Source organism: Oryctolagus cuniculus, chromosome 17, assembly GCF_964237555.1.
Source record: "Oryctolagus cuniculus chromosome 17, mOryCun1.1, whole genome shotgun sequence".
NCBI lineage: Eukaryota > Metazoa > Chordata > Mammalia > Lagomorpha > Leporidae > Oryctolagus > Oryctolagus cuniculus.
Window position 1 is genome coordinate 18,122,081 of NC_091448.1, and position 21,611 is coordinate 18,143,691.

General features: G+C 47.9%; 1 protein-coding gene across 1 annotated transcript in view; it reads right to left on the bottom strand.

The window, feature by feature from the left end:
- EFTUD2 (elongation factor Tu GTP binding domain containing 2) overlaps positions 1-21,611 on the bottom strand; it is a 52,368-nt gene that overhangs the window by 21,325 nt on the left and 9,432 nt on the right. The window contains exons 3-8 of the mRNA XM_002719444.5: positions 11,776-11,941; positions 9,142-9,220; positions 4,803-4,878; positions 4,267-4,332; positions 3,516-3,551; positions 768-858 (exon numbers count right to left, since the gene is read on the bottom strand). Coding sequence (XP_002719490.1) covers positions 768-858; positions 3,516-3,551; positions 4,267-4,332; positions 4,803-4,878; positions 9,142-9,220; positions 11,776-11,941 — 514 coding nt within the window. The remainder of the gene's footprint in view (positions 1-767; positions 859-3,515; positions 3,552-4,266; positions 4,333-4,802; positions 4,879-9,141; positions 9,221-11,775; positions 11,942-21,611) is intronic.

Consider the following 21,611-nt stretch of genomic DNA (forward strand, 5'->3'; position numbering starts at 1 on the left):
AAGGTGGGGGTGGGGGTGGGTGGGCAGTACTGTGGCACAGTAAGCTAAACCTCCGCCTGCAATTCCAGCATCCCATAGGGCGCCAGTTGGGGTCCTGGCTGCTCCACCTCCAATCCAGCTCCCTGATGATGTGCCTGGGAAAGCAGATGACCCAAGTCCTTGGGACCCTGCATCCACGTGGGAGACCTGGAAGAAGCTCCTGGTGTCGTATTGGCCCAGCTCCAGCTGTTGTGCTCCTTTGGGGAATGAAACAGCAGATGGACAATCTCTTTCTCTGCAACTCTGCTTTTCAAATAAATTAATCTTTAAAAAACAGTAATAAGAATAAAAAGAGGTCTGTCTCTTCCTCTGTAACTCTGCTTTTCAAATAAATGAATCCTAAAAAAAAAAAAAAAAAAAAAAACAAACACAAAGAGCCGCAGGTGCTGCTCCCATGGGCCTGTGTGTGGAGCCTCCTCAGACGGGGGCCAGGGCTGCTGCACCTTTACCTCGCCAGCAGCCAGTACCAGGCCTGCCACAGTCGAAATGAATAAACAGAACAGGTTCCCTCAAATTTGCATAGTCTAGAGGAGAGTGAAGAGAGGAGGGAAACAGAAGGCCTGCAGCACGGTGCTTGCTAATTAACTGGTCAGAAGCAAAGAAGATAGTTAAAAATGAAAATTATCTCTAGGGAGGTGAAGAGAATGTAAAAACAGGCATACTACTCCATTATGCTCTGGTGTGAACAAAAAACTACACAGGACAAGGTTCCCACAGCAATGTCCTACCTGGGGTGTCCATGATGTTGAAGAGGTAAGATTTGCCTTTGGTATCTGGCAAGACCACCGTCACAGGAGTGCTTTTAATGCCAACGCCTCTCTGAAAGTCGCAAACAGAAAGCCCTCAGATGTCTTCATTCTGCTCTTAGGGGTGGCCACCTGCTGTGAATCATACTGACATTTCTCCTGGTAGTGAGCATGACTTTCTACCTTGGCTTCTAACCTGAGTGACCTTTAAGATGAAATATCTTAGTGGAAAAAACACTGTGTGTGTGTGTGTGTGTGTGTGTGTGTGTGTGGCAGTGGCATCGGGGGCAGGGAGTTTGGTACAAATACAAAGTAATAAAAACGAACAAGCAAGCAAAGCAGTCTTAAACCTTAAGAATCCAGTGTCCTGGAATCTTATCCCCCTCATAAACTGGAGGCAAAAGTAACAGCTGACCATCTCAAAAGCAAAAAGAAACAATTGATAGTTTTTGAAGAAGAGAAGTAATCTGAAGTGCCAGTTGAAGCCCTGGCTACTCTGCTTCTGATCCAGTTTCCTGCTAGCACACCTGCAATAAGGAGCAGAAGGTGGTCCAAGTACCTGGGATGCTGCCTCCCATGTGGGAGACCCAGATGGACTTCCTGGCTCCTGGCTTTGTCCTGGCCTCGCCCTGACTGTTGCAGTCATCTGGGGAATGAACCAGTCGATAGACAATATCTACCACTTTCTGTTTCTCGCTTTGTCACTCTGCTTTTCAAATGAAAAATAAGCCTTTTAAAAAACAAATATTATGGGGCCAGCACCGTGATATAGTAGGTAAAGCCACAATACACAATGCTGGCATCCCATATGGGCACTGGCTTGAGTCCTGGCTGTTCTACTTCCAATCCAGCTCCCTGCTAATACACCTGAGAAAGCAGCAGAAGATGGCCCAACTGGGAGACCCGGGTGAAGCTCCTGGCTCCTGGCTTTGGCCTGGCCCAGCACTGACCATTGTGGCCATTTGGGTAGTGAACCAGGGATGGAAAATTCTCTATCCCTCTGCCTCTGCTTCTTCTTCTCTGTAACTTTTTCAAATAAATTAATAAATATTAAAAAATATATATATATATGGGCCGGCATGGTGACACAGTGGGTCAAGCTGCCACCTGTGATACCAAATCTCGTATTGGAGCACTGGTTGGAATTCCGGCTACTCCACTTCCAATCACAGCTCCCTGCTAATGCACCTAGGACGTCAGCGGAAGATGGTCCAAATACTCAGGACCCCTGTACCCACGTGAGTTCTTGGCTCCTGGCTTCGGCCTGGCCCACCCCTGACCATTGCGGGTATTTGTAGAGTGAACCAACAGATGAAAGATTTCTTCCTCTCTAGTCTTTCCCTCTGTCTTTGTCATTCCATCTTTCAAACTAAAATAAATAAATAAAAAATAATAAATAAGTAAAAGTAAATACAAAATAAGTATTTAAAACCCAGAAAACAAATACATTTAAAAAACCAGCAACAGCCAGCATTTGTTGACTGCTTATTACATGCCAGGACTTTGGTTACCAACATGTATGTACCTGAGCCTTCCATGCTGTCACTTAGGAAAAGGAGGCAGAAAAAAAAGAAGAGAAAAATAAAAGGACCAGAGAGGAGGGGTAAAGATCCAGATGGAAAGACCAAGAGAAGCTCAAAGGCACACGAATCCATTCTTGAGAAGATTCTTGAGAGATTCGTAGAGATTATCATATGGATGGATCATCCTATAGATTTAAGATTTTTATTTCAAAGGCACAGTGATACAGAGAGACAGAAAGACAAAAGGAGGTAAGAGATCTTCCATCTTTCCACTGGTTCATTCCCCGACTGGTTGCAATGACTGGGGCTGAGCCAGGCCAAAGCCAGGAATCTAGAACTTTGTCCAGCCTCCCACATGAGTAGCAAGGGCTCAAGTACTTGGGCCATCTTCTGCTGCCTTCCCAGGTACATTAGCAGGGAGCCAGACTGGAAGTGGAGAAGATGGGACTTGAACTGACACTCATATGGGATACCACCATTGTAAGCACTGGCTTAACCAGCTATGCCACAGCGCCGGCCCTAAAGATGTCTTTTTTTTTTTTTTTTTTTTGGACAGGCAGAGTTAGACAGTGAGAGAGAGAGAGAGAGAGAGAGAGAAAGGAGAAAGGTCTTCCTTCCATTGGTTCACCCCCCAAATGGCTACCCCAGCCAGCGTGCTGTGCCGATCCGAAGCCAGGAGCCAGGTGCTTCCTCCTGGTCTCCCATGCGGGTGCAGGGCCCAAGGACTTGGGCCATCCTCCACTGCCTTCCCGGGCCACAGCAGAGAGCTGGACTGGAAGAGGAGCAACTGGGACAGAACCAGCGCCCCGACCGGGACTAGAACCTGGAGTGCCAGTGCTACAGGTGGAGGATTAGCCTAGTGAACCACGGTGCTGGCCATAAAGATGTCATTTTAAAAATTTTATGGAGCTCCTTTATAACTTACAGGATAAATCCAAATATCACCTCTTAGTATTCACCCTACTAAGGAAAATTAAATCCAGCTAAGAACACGAGGGTACCTCTCCTAACTCTAGAGCTCACCTACCCAGCTCTTTTGAGTTACAAACCTAGGATGACTGGCAGAGCAGGCAGGTAAGAGGTGCTGAGGCAGGCGTGACAGAGGGATGCAGCATGGACCAAAGCACTCCAATCCCTGCATTCCCTACAAAACTACAGCTGGTGAGCATGGTGTGGGCAACAATGTGATTTCCCAGGACACGCTTACCTCTTGCTCAGTGAAGAGGATGTCAGTGTAGCACAGCTGAAAAAAATTAAACTGCCGTTACCTCCTGAATTCAGACTCCTCTCCCACATACAGACCATCAGTCACTCCCCCTCCGCCCTTTCCTGCCCCAGGGCTTCTGCCTCAGGAGAAGAGACTGAAGACAGCAGTGTCCCCATGGTGACTGCAGACAATGAGACCGGCGCCCTCCCAGCTGGATGTGTGCAGCTGTTTTTGGGGTGGTGGTCACAGAAGACCAGGCATGGCTGGAGATTAAATCATATCAAATGCACTGCAAAGGGAGACACGTGCCAGCCTTCAAGGAACCCCGCTTGTCAAAACAGCCAGTCTGGCAGTGATTGAACCTTTATTGCATTGAGACTTGCAGCCACACCTGGCCTCATTCACAGGCATTTAAATTTACCATGAAAACAACAAGGTCCAATTCTATATTTATAGAGCAGGCTATTAATACCATGACAGGAAGGACTAGAGAATAGAAGTCAGGATATATCATAACAGAGGAGGGATCCCTGGTGCAGAACAGATCATCTAAAAATACTCCAGGCTAATGTTTCTGTGCTCTTGAGAAAATTGAAATTATTTCCTTACAGCCTATTAATAGAGATTACAATTATAAAGCAGAACTCAGTAGGTGTCATTATTTATAAAGAGGGTGGGAAGGGTGAAGGAAAGGGAAGCAGACATCCACAGAGACTCTGAACCTTAAACCCTCAACAGAAGTGCTACTTACATCTTGGTCATAGCGCTTTCTGATTTCCGGGTGTGTCTGCTCTATCAAACAATCTACAAAACACGTCTGAAAGGGAAGAGATGGTTAAGACCTGACACACAGCGGCAAGTCTACTGTGCCCTTCCCCCGGCTCACAACATACCACCTAACTTAGGGATAAGGAGAGGGAGAGGATAGCAAAGAGGAGTATGGGACAGCAAAGGATTTACACAGAAGCCACAGGATCATTTTTAAATGAATATGGACTTTCTCTTGGACAGACATCCCCCAGGAAATGAAAATCTTATAAATCAGAGTTGGGCTCAACTTCCCTTTTACGTCCAGAAGCAGACGCAAGGCTCGGGCGTGCAGTGGCTTAGGAGCAGGCTCTGCCCACTGCTCAGGAACAGCAGATTCTCACAGCACAGGTTCATGGCCAGCATGCAGCACCCCCTGGAGTCAGGTCTAGCCTTCTGACCGCAAACCACCAGTGTCTCTAAGGGCTCAAACATGAGCGGAAACAGAGATCTTTGTTCAAGAGCCCTGAGTTCTCTCACCTTGCCATGGTGGAGATGGCCACAAAGGGTCACATTTCTGATGAGCTCCGAATTATCCATCAGATCTGCCAGGAAACTGAAAGGAGAAAGGAAAAGAGAAAAGGGGTTTTGGCAGAAAGTTTTCAAACGGGGAGCAGTGCAAAGATGTTTCGGCTATTTTGGGCCAGGAACAACTTTCAGACCAAGGGGAGACTCCTTGGAGGCAGATGTGAATGTCGGCATCTACACAGTTCTGGCTTTGGAAATGGAATAGACTTACCCATAAGAAAACACAGCCTGTGAATAAAATGACATGGACTTCAACAGTAAAATAATGAAACTATTAAAGAAGAAAAACAAAATCAAGTACCTGAACTACTGCCTGCGTAAGTACATGAGCACTGTCCCTTTAACAATTTTCAGCTATACTTAGATTCCATTGATGCCACAGGGGCTTGCAGTCACCTTGGGGGCTTCTCTCCAAATTGCTGTGGAGCCAGTCAGCAAGGCATTCAGAAAACCCCATGTCATGATGCTGCTGAGGTCAGAGGACTCCCGTCCTGATCAGAACCAGCCCTGTCTTTCATGCTTATCAGCCATGTTACTTACAGCAAGCAGCCTTTCAACAAGTCTGGCTCTTCAAAACTCTGAGACCGCTCTCAACGACTAGAGTCCTCTTTAAGCTTTATTTAGTTAGTTTTATTTATTTTAATGGCAGAGTTACATGAGGGAGAAACAGAGACACAGACAAAGACAGAAAAATGAGACCGTTTCATTTGCTGGTTCATTCCCTAAATACCCACAACAGCCATGGCTAGGCCAGGCTGAAGCCACCATCAGGAAAACAATCCAGTTCTCCATGTGGGTGGTAGGATCCAACTAACCTGAGCCATCACTTGCTGCCTCCTGGGGTACACATTATCAGGAAGCTAGATCAAAAGCAGAGTCGGGTCTTGAATCCAGACAACAAACATCCCAATCTACTTTTTTTTTTTTTTTTTTTAATTCTTTTTTCTTTTACCTTCAAGTATTACATTAGCTATTAGCTGGTTCAAGACCTGGCTGCTCTACTTCCGATCCAGTTCTCTGCTATGGCCTGGGAAAGATGGACCAAGATCTTGGGCCCCTGACCCAGAAGAGGCTCCTGGCTCCTGGCTTTGGATCGGCGCAGCTCCAACCATTGGGTCCATTTGGGGAGTGAACCAGTTGACAGAAGATCTTTCTCTCTGTCTCTCCCTCTCACTGTCTGTAACTCTACCTCCCAAATAAATAAAAATCTTAAAAAAAAAAAGAAAAAGAAAAAGAAAATGACCCAGGGGCCGGTTCGAGTCCTGGCTGCTCCTCTTCCCATCAAGCTCTCTGCGGTGACCTGGGAAAGCAGTAGAAGATGGCCCAAGTCCCTGGGCCCCTGCTCCCACATGGGAGACCTGGAAGAAGCTCCTGGCTTCAGATCAGCACAGCTCCAACCGTTGTGGCCATTTGGGGAGTGAACCAGTGGATAGAAGACCTTTCTCTATGTCTCTCCCTCTCACTGTCTGTAACTCTACCTCTCAAATAAATAAAAATCTTGGGGCCGGCGCTGTGGCGCAGCAGGTTAACGCCCTGGCCTGAAGCACTGGCATCCCATGTGGGCGCCGGTTCAAGTCCTGGCTGCTCTTCTTCTGATCCAGCTCTCTGCTATGGCCTGGGAAAGCAGTGGAAGATGGCCCAAGTCCTTGGGCCCTTGCACCCATGTGGGAGACCTGGAGGAAACTCCTGGCGCTTGGCTTCAGATTGGCACAGCTCTAGATCAGTGCAACTCCGGCCGCTGCAGCCCAACTCTGACTTTCAAATAAAATAAAATAATTCTTTAAAAAAAGAAAGAAAGAAAGAAAGAAAATGGCCGAAATCCTTGGGCCCCTACATCCACGTGGGAGACCCAGAAGTTCCTGGCTCCTGGCTTCAGATCGGCACAGCTCTGGCCGTTGCGGCCATCTGGGGAGTGAATCAGTAAATCGAAGACCGCTCTCTCTCTCTGGCTCTCAAGTAAATAAATACATCGTTTTTTTAAAAAAAAAAAAAAGTCTTCCATCCACTGGATCACTCCCCAAATGGTCACAATGGCCAGAGCCTCCTCTGGGTCTCCCACCTGGGGGTGGGGGCTGAAGCACTTGGGCCATTTTCCACAGTTTTCCCACGTGCATTAGCAGGGAGCTGGATTGGAAGTGGAGCAGCCAGGACTCAAACTGGCACCCAAATAGGATGCCAGCACCACTGGCAGAGGCTTAACCTACTAAACCACAGCGCTGGCCTCCCAATCTGCTCTTAAGCACTATGCTATATCCCTGTTCCCTGGAGATAAAAAACAAAAAACAAAAAACAAAAAAACAACAACAAAAAAAACACAAACCACCACCATTGAGAATGCAAAAGAATATAAAGCAAGTCTGGAAGACTACTGCAAAGTTGTTTAAAAAATGTCTGAATTTGGGGCTGGTGTTGTGGCATAACGGGTTAAGCTACTGCCTGCGATGCTGCCATCCCATAGGGGCACCTGTTCAATTCCTGGCTGCTCCACTTTGGATTCCACTCTCTACTAACGCACCTGGGAAATCAGTGGAAGATAACACAAGTCTTTGGGCCCCTGTACCCACATGGGAGACCCAGATGAAGCTCCTGGCTTCAGCCTGGCCCAGCCCCAGTTATTACGGCCATTTGGGGAGTGAACCAGTGGATGGAAGATCTCTTTCTCTGTCTCTCTCTGTAACGCTGCCTTTTTTTTTTTTTTTTTTTTTTTTGACAGGCAGAGTGGACAGTGAGAGAGAGAGACAGAGAGAAAGGTCTTCCTTTGCCGTTGGTTCACCCTCCAATGGCCACCGCGGCCGGCGCACCGCGCTGATCCGATGGCAGGAGCTAGGAGCCAGGTGCTTTTCCTGGTCTCCCATGGGGTGCAGGGCCCAAGCACCTGGGCCATCCTCCACTGCACTCCCTGGCCACAGCAGAGAGCTGGCCTGGAAGAGGGGCAACCGGGACAGAATCCGGCGCCCCAACCGGGACTAGAACCCGGTGTGCCGGCGCCGCTAGGCGGAGGATTAGCCTAGTGAGCCGCGGCGCTGGCCCAGCGCTGCCTTTCAAATAAAAAAAAAAAAAAAAAAAAAGGAAAAAAAATCTAAATAATGGCAGGTGAGCTGACTCTTTTAGAAACAATCCCATTTCTTTTGGACATATAAGAGGTCAACCTGTTTTAAAAACAAGAAGGGCTGGTGCTGTGGCTTAGTGGGTGAAGCTACCACCTGTGGTGCCAGCATCCCAAATGGATGCTGGTTCAAGACCCAGCTGCTCCACTTGCGATAGAGCTCTCTGCTATGGCCTGGGAAAGCAGCAGAAGATGGTCCAAGTGCCTGGGCCCCTGCACCTGCATGGGAGACCCAGAAGAAGCTCCTGGCTTCGGATCAGCCCAACTCCTGCCATTGCGGCCATTTGGGGAGTGAATGAGCAGACAGAAGATCTCCGCCTCTCTGTAACTCTATCCTTCAAATAAATAAATAAACAAATCTTTAAAAAAAAAGTACGGGAAATTTTTAAATATTAAAAAATAAATAAAATAAAAAATCCCAAGAGGGGTACATTTAGCCTAGCAGTTAAGATGCCCACATCCCTGGAGAGATGCCTGGGTTTGAGTTCCACAGCCAACTCCTGATTCCAGCTTCCTGCCAATGCAGCTCTGAGAGGCAGTGGTCATGACTCAAGCATCTGGGTTGAGTTCCCACGGTCCTGGTTTTGCCCTGTCCAGTGAAACAGCAGAAGGGAACACATACACACTCTGTCTCAAATAATTTAAAAATAACAACAACAACAAGAAGCCTAAAAACAAAACAAACCAAGCAGTTTCAATAGCTACTGAGTCATAAGCTCTTCCACATGAGAGGGGATTACATGTGCTTTGCATCAGTGAGGATGTTTCCAAGAACAGTTTGCATGTGAAAAGCTCGATGGTCTACACAGCTGGCTGTTTGTGGCACCCTTTCAAAATAAAGAGTTGCCATGTTCCTAAAATACTCAGCAGTCCTAGAGTCAAAAACAGGCTTTGGTCGTCCTAAAGCTAATTATAATATGCAGTTCTCTCAAAGGCTGGCTCCCAACACCAAACTAAGGCTTGGAGGAAGGGGAAACAGCTGAGATCTGGATGAAAGCCAAGAGAAAAGTCAAGATTGAGGCTAACTATCCCAGCAGCCATATAAGCTGAAGGAAAATTTTGGCCAATTAGAGGGAGGGATTTTTGCTGCCAATTCACTGGCTATTCAGCCTCATACCACTTCCTGCCTCCAAGAAAAGATGAATTCACACAATTCCTGCAGAGAACTAAAACCTTAAAACTTACTCCATTTCATACACCGTGACAGGTAATGTCTGCTCCATCAGAGTGAATTTCTTGGTCTTCACTGGCTTAATGATGGGTTCTAGGGAAAAAACAAAAACCAGAAAGCAGTGATGTGCAGGTAGACAGAGAACAAAAACACAGAGCTTTATTCCATTAGACTGAGCTTTTAGAATGCACGACACATATCCATTTACTCTATTCCCAAGGATCACTTTATGTTGACAAAATCCTGGGAATGTCGCTTGGCATGATACAGTGAAGGCTTCTGAACTAGAGCCCGAACTTCATTTTGTGCGAGGGTGAGAGGAAGAGAATGGATATAGGCTGAGGTCAGTACCAGCTCAAAACCTCTCCTGGGGCAGGCACAGGGTCCAGTGGTTAAGAAGCCACTTTCCATGCCTGCGCTCACACTGGAGTGCTGAGGTGAGTCTTGGCTTTACTCCTGATTTCAGCTTCCTGCTAATGGACACCCTGGGAGGCAGCAGATGATGGTTCAACTATTTGGTCCCTGACATCCATGTGGAAGACCTAGATGGGGTTCCTGGCTCCTGACATCAGCTGGTCCAGCCCTGGCTGTTGTGGGCATTTGAGGAGTAAACCAGCAGATAAGAGCACACTCTCTCTGTGTCTCTACCTTTCAAATCAACTTAAAAATTCTTTTAACTTGCAGGAAGACCAATGAAAACTATTAGGTGTACAATAAGACTATGTGGATTGGTTAAAGGGGTTGAAATTATTAGGATGGAAAAAAATATTAGCCCAGAGACAACCTAATAATGGTCTTCAAGTACCCAAGTACTAGATAAAGAAACAACAGGGGCTGGCATTGTGGTGTAGCTGGTTAAACAACTGCCTGAAGGATGGCCCAGGTGCTTGGGCCCTGCACCCGCATGGGAGACCAGGAAGAAGCACCTGGCTCCTGGCTTCGGATTGGCGCAGTGCGCCAGCCGCAGCAGCCATTTTGGGGGGTGAACCAACGGAAAAGGAAGACCTTTTTCTCTGTCTCTCTCTGTGTGTCTAGCTTTGCCTGTCAAAAAAACAAAAAAACAAACAAAAAAACAAAAAACAAAAACCCTGCCTGGAACACCAGCATCCCATATGGGTGTTGGTTGAGACCCAGCTGTTCCACTTCTGATGCAGCTCCCTGCTTATGTGCCTGGGAAAGCAGTGGAGGACTGCCCAAGCGCTTGGGCCCCTGAAACCACATGGGAGAAATGGAAAAAGCCCTGGGCTCCTGGCTTCAGACTGGCTTGGCCTTGGCTGCAGCCATCTGGGGAGTGAAACAGCAGATGAAGATCTCTGTCTCTCCCTCTCTCTCTGTAACTCTGCCTTTCAAATAAATAAATAAATATTAAAAACAAAACAAAAACTGGTCATTCACTAAACTTTCAAGATTTGCTGAAGGGGGACCACTGCTGTGGTACAGGGGGTTAAAGCCCTGGCCTGCAGCACTGGCATTCCATATGGGCACCTGTTCAAGTCCTGGCTATTCTACTTCCGGTCTGGTTCCCAGCTAATGCGTCTGGGAAAGCAGCGGAGGATGGCCCAAGTTCTTGGGCCCCTGCCACCCAGTCGGAGACCTGGAAAAACTCCTGGCTCCTAGCTTTGGGTTGGCTCAGCTCTGGCTGTTGTGGCCATTCGGGTAGTGAACCAGTGGATGGAAGACCTTTCTTTCTTTGTCTCTACCTCTCTCTGTAACTGTCATTCATGTGGGGAGCAAACCGGACTAGACTGAGTTACTGGAATTAAGACTTATTCTGTGTATTTGCTCTCCCACAATGTGGCGTTGGGAGAGAAGTAAACAGCTTCCGCACAGCTGCCTCCAGTTCAACCAATTAACTGTAGGACTTGCTCCTGATTGGAGAGCAGCGTACTCGGCGTGTGGGCAGCCGAGTTGGGATTGGCGGAGGAGGACTATAAAGGAGGAGAGAGACGGCATGCACCAGGAACATCTATGGGGAACATCTAAGGGAACCCGTGCAGCCCCCGAGAAAGCCGGCCGGCGGTGTGCCGCTCCCCTGCGGAAGTGGGGAATGTGGCCAGGGGGAACTGCCCTTCCACGGAGGTGGAAGGGATAGTAGCCAACCCGGGAAAAACCAGCAGCAAACCCGGGGAGGGCCGAGCAGACAGAAAGAACAGCGCAGGGTCCTGTGTCGTTCCTCCACGAAGAGGGGGAGCGACAATTCAAATAAGTAAAATATATCTTTAAAAAAAAAAAAGAAAAAAAAGATTTGCTGATGGCTATGAAATGAAGTTTTCTTTTCTCTCCTTTTTTTTTAAAAAAGATTTATTTATTTGAAAGTCCAAGTTACACAGAGGGAGAGACCTCGAGATCTTCCATCCACCTTGTTCACTCCGTAAATGGCTGCAATGAGCCAGGGCTGGATCAGGCCAAAGCCAGGAGCCAGGAGTTTCATCCAGGACTCCCACATGGGGGTGGGGGTTCAAAGACTTGGGCCATTTTATGCTGGTGTTCCAGGCGCAGTAGCAGGGGGCTGGATTGAAAGTGGAACAGCTGGGACTAGAACTGGTGCCCAAATGGGATGGCAGCAGCTTTACTGCTATACCACAATGCCAGTCCCTGAAATGGAGTTTTTTAGTTTTAATTTCACAACTCAGTGCCTCCTGACTGACCTGTGAGAGGCTGGGTGTCTTCCTCCTGCACTATGGTCTCCACCTCCGGACCGTACACCTCCTCCGCTGTTGGGTAGTACTTCTTGTCCTCATGGAGTACCACCTCCATCCCAGGGTGATCATCATCATGGTCTCCCACGTCATCATCGTCCTCATCGTCATCCATCTGAAGGCAAGAGAGAGGGATGGAAGAAGCACATATTCCAACACTGAAAGACGGCCTAGGTTACAGGAGCGCGCTGACTTCTCAGGGCGACAGCTTCTCTCTGTGAGTCCTACACCAGCAAGGCAGATTCCACTTCTGCAAGAGCTTTCACAAAGAGAACACAGTGAGCCCAGGCGCCGACAGCTCTCCTGGTTCAATCTGCCTCTTCCTAACATGGGCAACTGGTCACAAGTGAACTAGACCGGAAGAACAAACGGCTCCTCACAACGCATCCTTTTAAGGGTAAAAATAAACAAAACACCATTTTTATCAAGGACAGATACCATGTGCCTCTACTGGGAACAAGCCAACACCTGCTGGTAGAAATGTATATGGTATAGTTACTTTAGAACTCAAAACATTAAATGCAGCCAGCAATTCCATTCTTAAATATATACCCAAGACAAATAAAAATTTGTTATGGTCACACAGAAGCTTCTAAGTAAATGTTGCACTATTCGTAATAGCCATAAAATGGAAACGGGGGCCAATGTGATGGTGCAGCAGGTTAAGCCAGCACTTGGAACATCAGCAACCCATACTGGAGTGCCAGTTCAAGTCCTGGCTACACTGCTTCCAATCCAGCCCCTGCTAACATGCCTGAGAGAGCAGTGACTGATGGCCCAAGTAGGGACCAAGATGGAGTTTCTGGCTTCTGCCTGGCTCAGCTCTGGCTGTTTTGGCCATTTGAGGAGTGACACAGTAGATGAAAGACCTTTCTATCTTTGAATCTCTGCTTTCCAAACAATTAAATAAAATAAATCTTAGAAAAACAACAGGGCCCGGTGCAGTGGTACAGCAAGTTAAAGCCCCAGCCTGCAGTGCTGGCATCCCATATGGGCACCAGTTTGAGTCCCACTGCTCTTCTTCTGATCCAGCTCCCTGCTATGGCCTGGGAAAGCAGTGGAAGATGGCCCAAGTCCTTGTGCCCCTGCACCCATGTGGGAGACCTGGAAGAACCTCTTGGCTCCTGGCTTCAGATCAGCTCAGCCCAGGCCACTGTGGTCATTTGAGGAATGAACCAGCAGAATGGAAGACCTCTCTGGTTCTACCTCTCTCTGCAACTCTGTCTCAAAAAAATAAAATAATTCTTTAACAAAAATTTTAAAAAGTAAAACAACAATGGTGGGAACAATCCAAATGTTGACCAACTAATGGACAGATAAATAAAATGCGGTACAGCCATACAGCAGGTCATTCAGCAATAAGAAGAAATATAATACATACATATGGCATATGTATATGCATGCTACAACCTAGATTAATTATTTTTTAAAAAGATTTGTCTATTTGAAAGAGTTACAGAGAGGGAAAGACAGAGAACTCTTCTACCCACTGGTTCAATCCCCAACTGATTGCAATGGCCAGATTGGGCCAGGCTGAAGCCAGGAGCCTGGAACTCCATCCAGGTCTCCCACGTTGGTGCAGGGGCCCAAGCATTTGGGTCATCTTCCACTGCTTTCCCAGGTGCATTAGCAGGGAGCTGGATCGGAGGCACAGCTGGGACTCAAACAGGCATCCACATGGGATGTCAATGTGACAGGCAGAGGTTTAACACACTGTGCCACAGGGCCACCCCCACAGATCAATCTTGAAAACATGATGCCATGTCTAAGAAGCTAGATGTAAAAGACTGCATATTTGTATTATTTTCTGTATTCAAACTGTCCAGAATAGATGAGTTCATAAAGACAAAGTAGACTGCCCAGGGTTGGTGTAGGACAGGGAGTTGGGAGGGTGATGGGTAATTGGCATGGGGTTTCTTTTAGAAATGAGTGTTCTTTTTTGAAATGACGACAACATTCTAAAATTGACTGTAATGATGGCTGGATGCATGACTCTGAATATCCTAAAAGCCTCTGCACTGTACCCTTTATAACTAAATGGTTTCTACAATCTGTTGAACTCTATTTAGTATAGAGTTAATCATATGTGTATAAAGTTAATAGAAAATAGATCTTAAGGAGCTGGCGCTGTGGCGCTGTGGTGCAGTAGGTTAAGCCTCCACCTGCGGTGCTGGCATCCCACATGGGCACCGGTTTGAGTCCCGGCTGCTACTCTTTCGATCCAGTTCTCTGCTATGGCCTGCGAAAGCAGCAGCAGATGGCCCAAGCACTTAGGCCCCTGCACCCAGCGGGGAGGCCTGGAAGAAGCTCCTGGCTCCTGGTTTCGGATTAGCCCAGCTCTGGCCGTTGCGGCCATTTGGAGAGTGAACCAGCGGATGGAACCCCCCCCCCCTTTTTTTGACAAGCAGAATTAGACAGTGAGAGAGAGAGACAGAGAGAAAGGTCTTCCTTCGTTGGTTCACCCCTTAAATGGCCACTACGGCCTGAATGCTGCACCGATCCAAAGCCAGGAGCCAGGTGCTTCCTCCTGGTCTCCCATGTGGGTGCAGGGCCCAGCACTTGGGCCATTCTCCACTGCCTTCCCAGGCCACAGCAGAGAGCTGGACTGGAAGAGGAGCGACCAAGACAGAATCCAGTGCCCCAACTGGGACTAGAACCCAGGGAGCCGGCGCCGCAGGCGGAGGATTAGCCTAGTGAGCCGCGGCGCTGGCCAGACCTTTCTCTTTGACTCTCTCTCTATCTATAACTCTACCTCTCAAATAAATAAATAAAATCTTAAAAAAAAAAAAAAGAAATTTTAGTTAAAAATAAAAATGAGAATAGGAGAGGGAGGAAGAAGAAAGGTGGGAGGCGGGTACATGAGAAGAATCATTATTTTCCTAAAGCTGTATCTATGAAGTGCATGAAGCTTGTATTCCTTCAATAAAAGGTTTCTGGGGGAAAAATAACTAAATGGTTTCAAATCCAAACCTGTACAAACTAATTCATGGTCATACACAACATTAAACAAAGCAATTCCTTCCACTCAAGAGTACTTCAATCAATCTGAGGTGACTACCACATCACCCTTTATGTTCTAAAACATAAAGCATCCTGGCCTACTCACTCACTCAATGACTATTTACAGGGGTAGGCATGTGGCAAAGTGGTCCAGTCCCCACGAGGGTGGTCCACATACCATACCAGGGCACCTGCTCAAGTCCCAGTTACTCCACTTTCGGTCCAGCTTCCTGCTGATGCACAACCTGGGAGGCAGCGAGTGACAGATCAAGCACTTGGTTCCCTGCCACCACGCAGGAGATCCAGAAGGAGTTCCAGGCTCCTGACTTCAGCCTGGCCCAGCCCTGCTGCTGAAAGCATTTGCGGAGGGAACCAGTGAGGGGAAGACCTCTATCTCTGTTTCTCTGTCTCTCTGCCTTTCAAATAAAATGGAAAAAAAAAGATAAATAAAGGCTTCTTAAGAATATCATTAATAACTCTGAAGAATAAATAAATATTTATTGAGGCACTATTCTAGGTGATGGTGGTACAGCAATAAAAGCAAGTTACTCCTTACTAGAGTGCCTAGGTTCAAGCTTCCAATTCCAACTTGCTACTAATGCACACACTATGGGAGGCAGCAGATGATGGCTCAAGTAGTTGGGTCCATGCCACCCAACTGGGAGACTCAAGCTGAATTCCCAGGTTCTGGCTTTGGCCTTGCCCAGCTCTGCTGTTGTGGGCATTTGGGGAGTGAATCTGCAGACAGGAGAATTCTGTCTGCCTTTCAAATAAAATAAATAAATAAAAATGCCTTCTTTTTTTAAGATTTATTTATTTTATGTCAAAGTCAGAGTTATAGCAAAAGAAGGAGAGACACAGAGAAAGAGGAGAGAGATTTTCTGTCCACTGGTTCACTCCCCAGATGGCCTCAACAACCAGGGCTGGGCCAGGCTGAGCTCAGAAGCCAGTTTCATCTGGGTCTTCCACATGGGTGCAGAGGCCTATGCACTTGGGCCATCCTCTAAGCGCATTAGCAGGGAGCTAGATTGAAAGTGGAGCAGCTGGGACTCAACTGGCGCCCATATATGGGATGCCTGTGCTGCACACGCCAGCTTAACTTGCTGCGCCACAGCACCAACTCCAAAAATGCTTTCTAATGAATGGAAAGTGTGGGAACAAAGACCTGAGAAACTACAAAATAGCACTGTTCTTACTGAGATGTAAAAAAAAAAAAAAAAAAAGGTAATAGCAGGGGCAGGTGGGGTGGGGAGTAAGGAGCCCAGTAGTTAGGTTCTCTGCTAAGTTTTAGATTGCCTGGTAGACAGCAAATAGGAAGTTGAGACATATAAACTTAAGGTGCAGGAGAAACGTCCAGGGGCCAGAGCTGTGGCGTAGCCAGTAAAGCCACCACCTACAGTGCCCGGATGCATATGGCCGCTGGTCAAGTCCCGGTTGCTCCAATTCCAACCTAGCTTTCTGCTGTGGTCTGGGAAAGCAGTAGAAGATGTGGGAAATCTGGAAGAAGCTCTTGGCTCTGGATTGGCCCAGCTCCACAATGGCCATCTGGGGACTGAACCAGCAGAAGGAAGGCTGCTGTCTACTTCTGCCTTTCCATAACTCTCTGCCTTTCGAATAAATAAATCAATCTTAAATAACAACAACAACAACAAAAAAGAGAGCGAGAAGTCCAGGGGCCGGCACTGTGGTGTAGTGGGTTAAGCACTGCCTATGATGCTGGCATCCCATATGGGTGCTGGTTCATGTCCTATCCACGATGCACTTCTGATCTAGCTCCCTGCTAATGCACCTGGGAAAGCAGCAGCAGATGGATTCCTGGCTTCAGCCTGGCCCAGCCCCAGCTGCTAGGGGAGTGAATCAGCTGATGGAAGATCTCTCTCTCTCTCTCTCTGCAACTCTGCCTTTCAAATAAATAAAATAAATCTTAAAAAATAAGACAAAAACAAAATCCACTAAAGTCCAAGGGCCAGTGTTTGGCACGGCAGTTAAGAACCCACATCCAGGGGCCGGCGCTGTGGCATAGCGGGTAAAGCTGCCACTTGCAGTATTGGTATCCCATATGGGTGCCAGTTCGAGTCCTAGCTGCTCCATTTCCGATCCAGCTCTCTGCTATGGTCTGGGAAAGCAGTGGAAGATGGCCCAAATCCTTGGGCCCCTGCACCCATAAAGGAGACCTAGAAGAACTCCTGGCTCCTGGCTTTGAGTCAGCACAGCTCTGGCAGTTGCGACCATCTGGGGAGTGAACCAGCAGATGGAAGACCTCTGTCTCTTTCTGTTAACTCTGCCTTTCAAATAAATAAATCTTTTTTTTTTTTTTAAGATTTATTTATTTCAAAGACAGAGTTACAGAGAGATGCATAGACAGAGAGAGAGGTCTTCTATCTGCTGGTTCACTCTCCAGATGGCTGCAATGGCCAGAGCTGCACCGATCCGAAGCCAGGAGCCAGGAACTTCTTCCAGGTCTCCCACGGGGATGCAGGGGCCCAAGGACTTCGGCCATCTTCTACTGCTTTCCCAGGCCATAGTGGAGAGCTGGCTAGGAAAAGGAGCAGCCAGGACTAGAACCGGTGCCCATAAGGGATTCTGGCACTCCAGGCCAGGGTTTAACCCGCTGTCACAGCACTGGCCCCAAATAAATCAATCTTTTTTTTTTTTGACAGGTAGAGTGGACAGTGAGAGAGAGAGACAGAGAGAAAGGTCTTCCTTTTCCGTTGGTTCACCCCCCAATGGCAGCTGTGGCCGGCGCACCGCGCTGATCCGAAGCCAGGAACCAGGTACTTCTCCTGGTCTCCCATGGGGTGCAGGGCCCAAGCACTTGGGCCATCCTCCACTGTACTCCCGGGCCACAGCAGAGAGCTGGACTGGAAAAGGAGCAATCGGGACAGAATCTGGGACCCCGACTGGGCCTAGAACCCGGGGTACCAGTGCCGCAGGTGGAGGATTAGCCTATTGTGCCGCAGCGCCGGCCAAATAAATTAATCTTAAAAAATATATATATATATCTCTAACATCTGAGTGCCTGGGTTCAATTTCTGGCTCCTCTTCTGATCCAGCTTCTTTGGAGGCGGCAGGTTTTAGTCCAAGTTCTTGGGTCCTTGCCACCCACATAGGAGACCCAGATTAAGTTCCTGGCTTTGGCCTGGCTTAGCCTTTGCTGTTGTGGGCAGCGGGAGAGAGAACCAGTTGATGGTTCTCTGTATATCTGTCTTTCAAGTAATAAAAAAATTAAACTTTTAAGAAAGAGGAAGGTCCAGGCTGAAGGTGTAAATCGAAGTCTCCAGGGAATAGAAGGTATTTGCTAGACTGGATAAGAGGGGACAGAGGGTCCAGCAGAACGGTACAGTGGGTAAACGCCGCCACCTGTGACACAGGCATCCCTTAATGCACTGGTTAATGATCTCACTGCTCCACTTCCAATCCAGTTCCTTGTTAATGGCCTGGGAAAGTAGCAGAAGATGGCCCAAGTGCTTGGCCCCTGCCACTCACGTGGGAGACCTGGAAGAATCTCCTGGCTCCTGGATTCGGCTTGGCCCAGTCCTGGACATTGCAGCCATCTAGGGAGTGAACCAGTGGATGGAAGATCTCTCTGTCTCTCCCTGTCTCTAACTCTTTGAAATAAAAAAATAAATAAATCTTACACACACACACACACACACAAAAACAGGAGACAGAGAATTAGAATATGAGAATATGGAGTGAAATCCTGGGCCCGTTGACATTTGGACAGAAGGGAGATGAGGAACCGCACTGAAGCCTGAGAATACACGCCAGTGAGGTAGAAAATTGGGATTTTTCTGGAAACCAAAGGACCAGAGAATTTTAAAGGCAGCCACCCACATGGGTGCAAGGGCCCACGTACTCAGGCCGTCCTCCATTGCCCTCCTAAGCATATCAGCAGGGAGCTAGATCAGAAGTGGAGCAGCCAGGATTCCAGCTGGTGCCCATATGGGATGCCAGTTTTACAGGCAGCAGCTTAACTGGCTACACCACAGCACCGGCCTCCTTTTTTTTTTTTATAAAAACTTTCAAAGATTTATTTACTTATTTAAGGTTTCTTTTATTTGAAATGCAGAATCAGAGAGAAAGAGCGATACAAAGAGAGAGATCTTCCATGTACTAATTCACTCCCCAAATGGCCGCAACGGCTGGGGTTGGGCCAGGCCAAAGCCAGGAACCAGGAGTTTCATCCAGGTCTCCCCCATGGGTGTAGGGGCCCAAGCATTTGGGCCATCTTCCGCTACTTCCCCAGGCACATAAGCAAGGAGCTGGACTGGAAGTGGAGCAGCCGGGACTCGAACAGGCACCCAAATGGGATGTTAGAGGTACAGGCGGAGGTTTAACCACTATGTCATTAACCCACTTTGCCAATGCCAGCCCCTGCTCTACTTCTGGTTCAGTTCCCTGCTAAGGCACCTGGAAAAACATGCAAAGAAAGCCCAAGTGCTTGGGTCCCTGCACCCACATGGGAGACCCAGATGGGAGTTCTAGGCTACTTGGGCCACAACTGCAGCTATTTGGGGGGTGAGCCAGTTGATCGGACATCGCTCTCCCTCTGCCTCTCCCTTTCTCTTTGTAACTATGCCTTTCAAGTAAATAAATCTTTAAAATAAATAAATAAATAAATAAAGAGGAAGGAATGATCAGCTGGGTCAGATGCTGCAGGCAGGATGAGTAAAATGAGGACTGGAAACCAACCTTTGTATTTGGCAAAGCAAGTGTCTGGAGTGGGACAAGCAAAAAGATGGAAGCGGGTTTGAGTGAAAACAGGAGCAGGGACTCAGACAGTAAGTAACAACTCCTGAGATGTGCTGGTCTGAGGAGCAGGGGAAAAGGGAGGGGGTGGAGGGGGGTGTGGAGTCCAGAGGGGAAGCTTTGTGCGGTCAGAGGAATGGGATCTAGTTTCCAGCACATGAAGCAATCATTGACAAGAACAGGAGGGAAGCTACCACACACAGGAGCAGATGCAGGAAGGCGGGCAGACGCAGAGGTAGGCCCTTGTTTTGCTTCAAACAAACTCCAGCAGGCCTGCCTCTCTAAAACACAGAACCCTCCAGGGGTTGAGCCAACTGCTACCCCCTGCCACCTAGCCACTCCTACTACAGAAACCACAGAGAGCCTACTGCTGGTGGCTCCAACAGCTACCAAGCCAGTTTTCTCCTGCCCCATATTGCTGACTGCATTGTGAATTCAACCGCAGGATTCTATGTAATAATCTCCTACTGCCTTTAATTGTCTCTGAGAATCCTGACAGTAGCTCAAACTTCACAACTCGAGAATAAAACAAACATCATTTTATCACTTCCTTTTGTCTGTCACAGTGTTCCTCTGGACACCCCAGTTCTCTCTCTCTCAGCCCCACGTTCAATGGCACTGGCCCATCCTTCTCGGGTCTGCTGGGATAAGTGCCCCCATCGTTTCCAGAACGGACTCTCTCATCACTGAAGAAAGGGCTTGCCGTGCTTGGATCACGTCACCCAACTCTCAGTTCTCCACTCCAGCCCTTCGAGCCCCTGCCCCCGCCCGCAGACGTCCGCTAAGCATTGTGCTGTGCCATCTGGGGAGAACCTGCTGCCTTTACACACGACCTCTGGGTCCCTGCTCACCGCCTCCTTTTTCTCCAGCGTGCACACCCTTCTCTCCCGTCTCCATTACCCAAACTTACGTATACCTTTACATCAACAAAACAATTTTAAACAGGACTCGGGTAACTAAGCGGGTTCAGGTCACACCCGTGGGACATCTGGATTGAGTTCCCAGCTCCCGCTTTGGTCTGGCCCCTCGCTGTGGCACTTGGGGAGCAAACCAGCAGACGAGAGCTCTGTCTCTCCTTGCCTCTCAAGTAAATAATTTACAAAAATAAAAATAAGTCCAGGTACTTCATGTGGGCTGGGAGACCAGAGGGTCCTGATTCTGCTGGAAGGGACACAGGGCAGCACCACCCAATTACAGTCCACAACAATGAATGACACATTTCACAGTACCTACAGGGTGGTTCCCAACAAAGAGATGGAAATGCTAATTACTTGGATTTGATCATTACACATCCTACACATGCATTGAATCACTCCATAAATAAGTGCAAATAGGATATGTCAATTAAAAAAACTATCACTAAAATCCACTTTGGATCATTTTCATCATCCCCAAAGGAAATTGTACCCTTTAGCTATCATCTCCCAATTCTACCTCCATCCCCAATCTAGATCACTAATCACTGTACTTTCTGTCTCCACAGATACCTATCCACTCTCTGGATCAACTTTTGAATGTCACTTCCTGAGGTATCTTTCTTGGGTCACCCCAGGCAGGAATGATTCCTCCAAACCTACTGCTACTATGGTATTAATATCACTTAAATGGCATCTGTCCTTCTTGCTTCCTATGATAAATATCTCTGTGCTTTGTCTCACCTGATAAGCAACAGGTTCCTGGAGGACAGAAGCACAGCCTGGGCTCTCTGCACATGGCCAGGGCTCCACAAACATGCAATGGAAAGGAGGCCAGCGCCATAGCACAGTGAGTTAAGCCACCATCTACAGCGCTAGCATCACATGTGGGTGCTGATTTGAGTCCTGTCTGCTCTACTTCCTATCCAGCTCCCTGCTAATGCACCTGGGAAAGCAGCAGGATGGCCCAGGGCCCCTGTACCCACGTGGAGGAACCAGAAGAAGCTCCTGGCTTCAGTCCAGCCCCAGTTGTTTCATCCATTTGGAGAGTGAACCAGCAGATGGAAGATCCTTTCTCTCTCTGCCTTCCAAATAAATATATAAATATTAAAAAAAAAA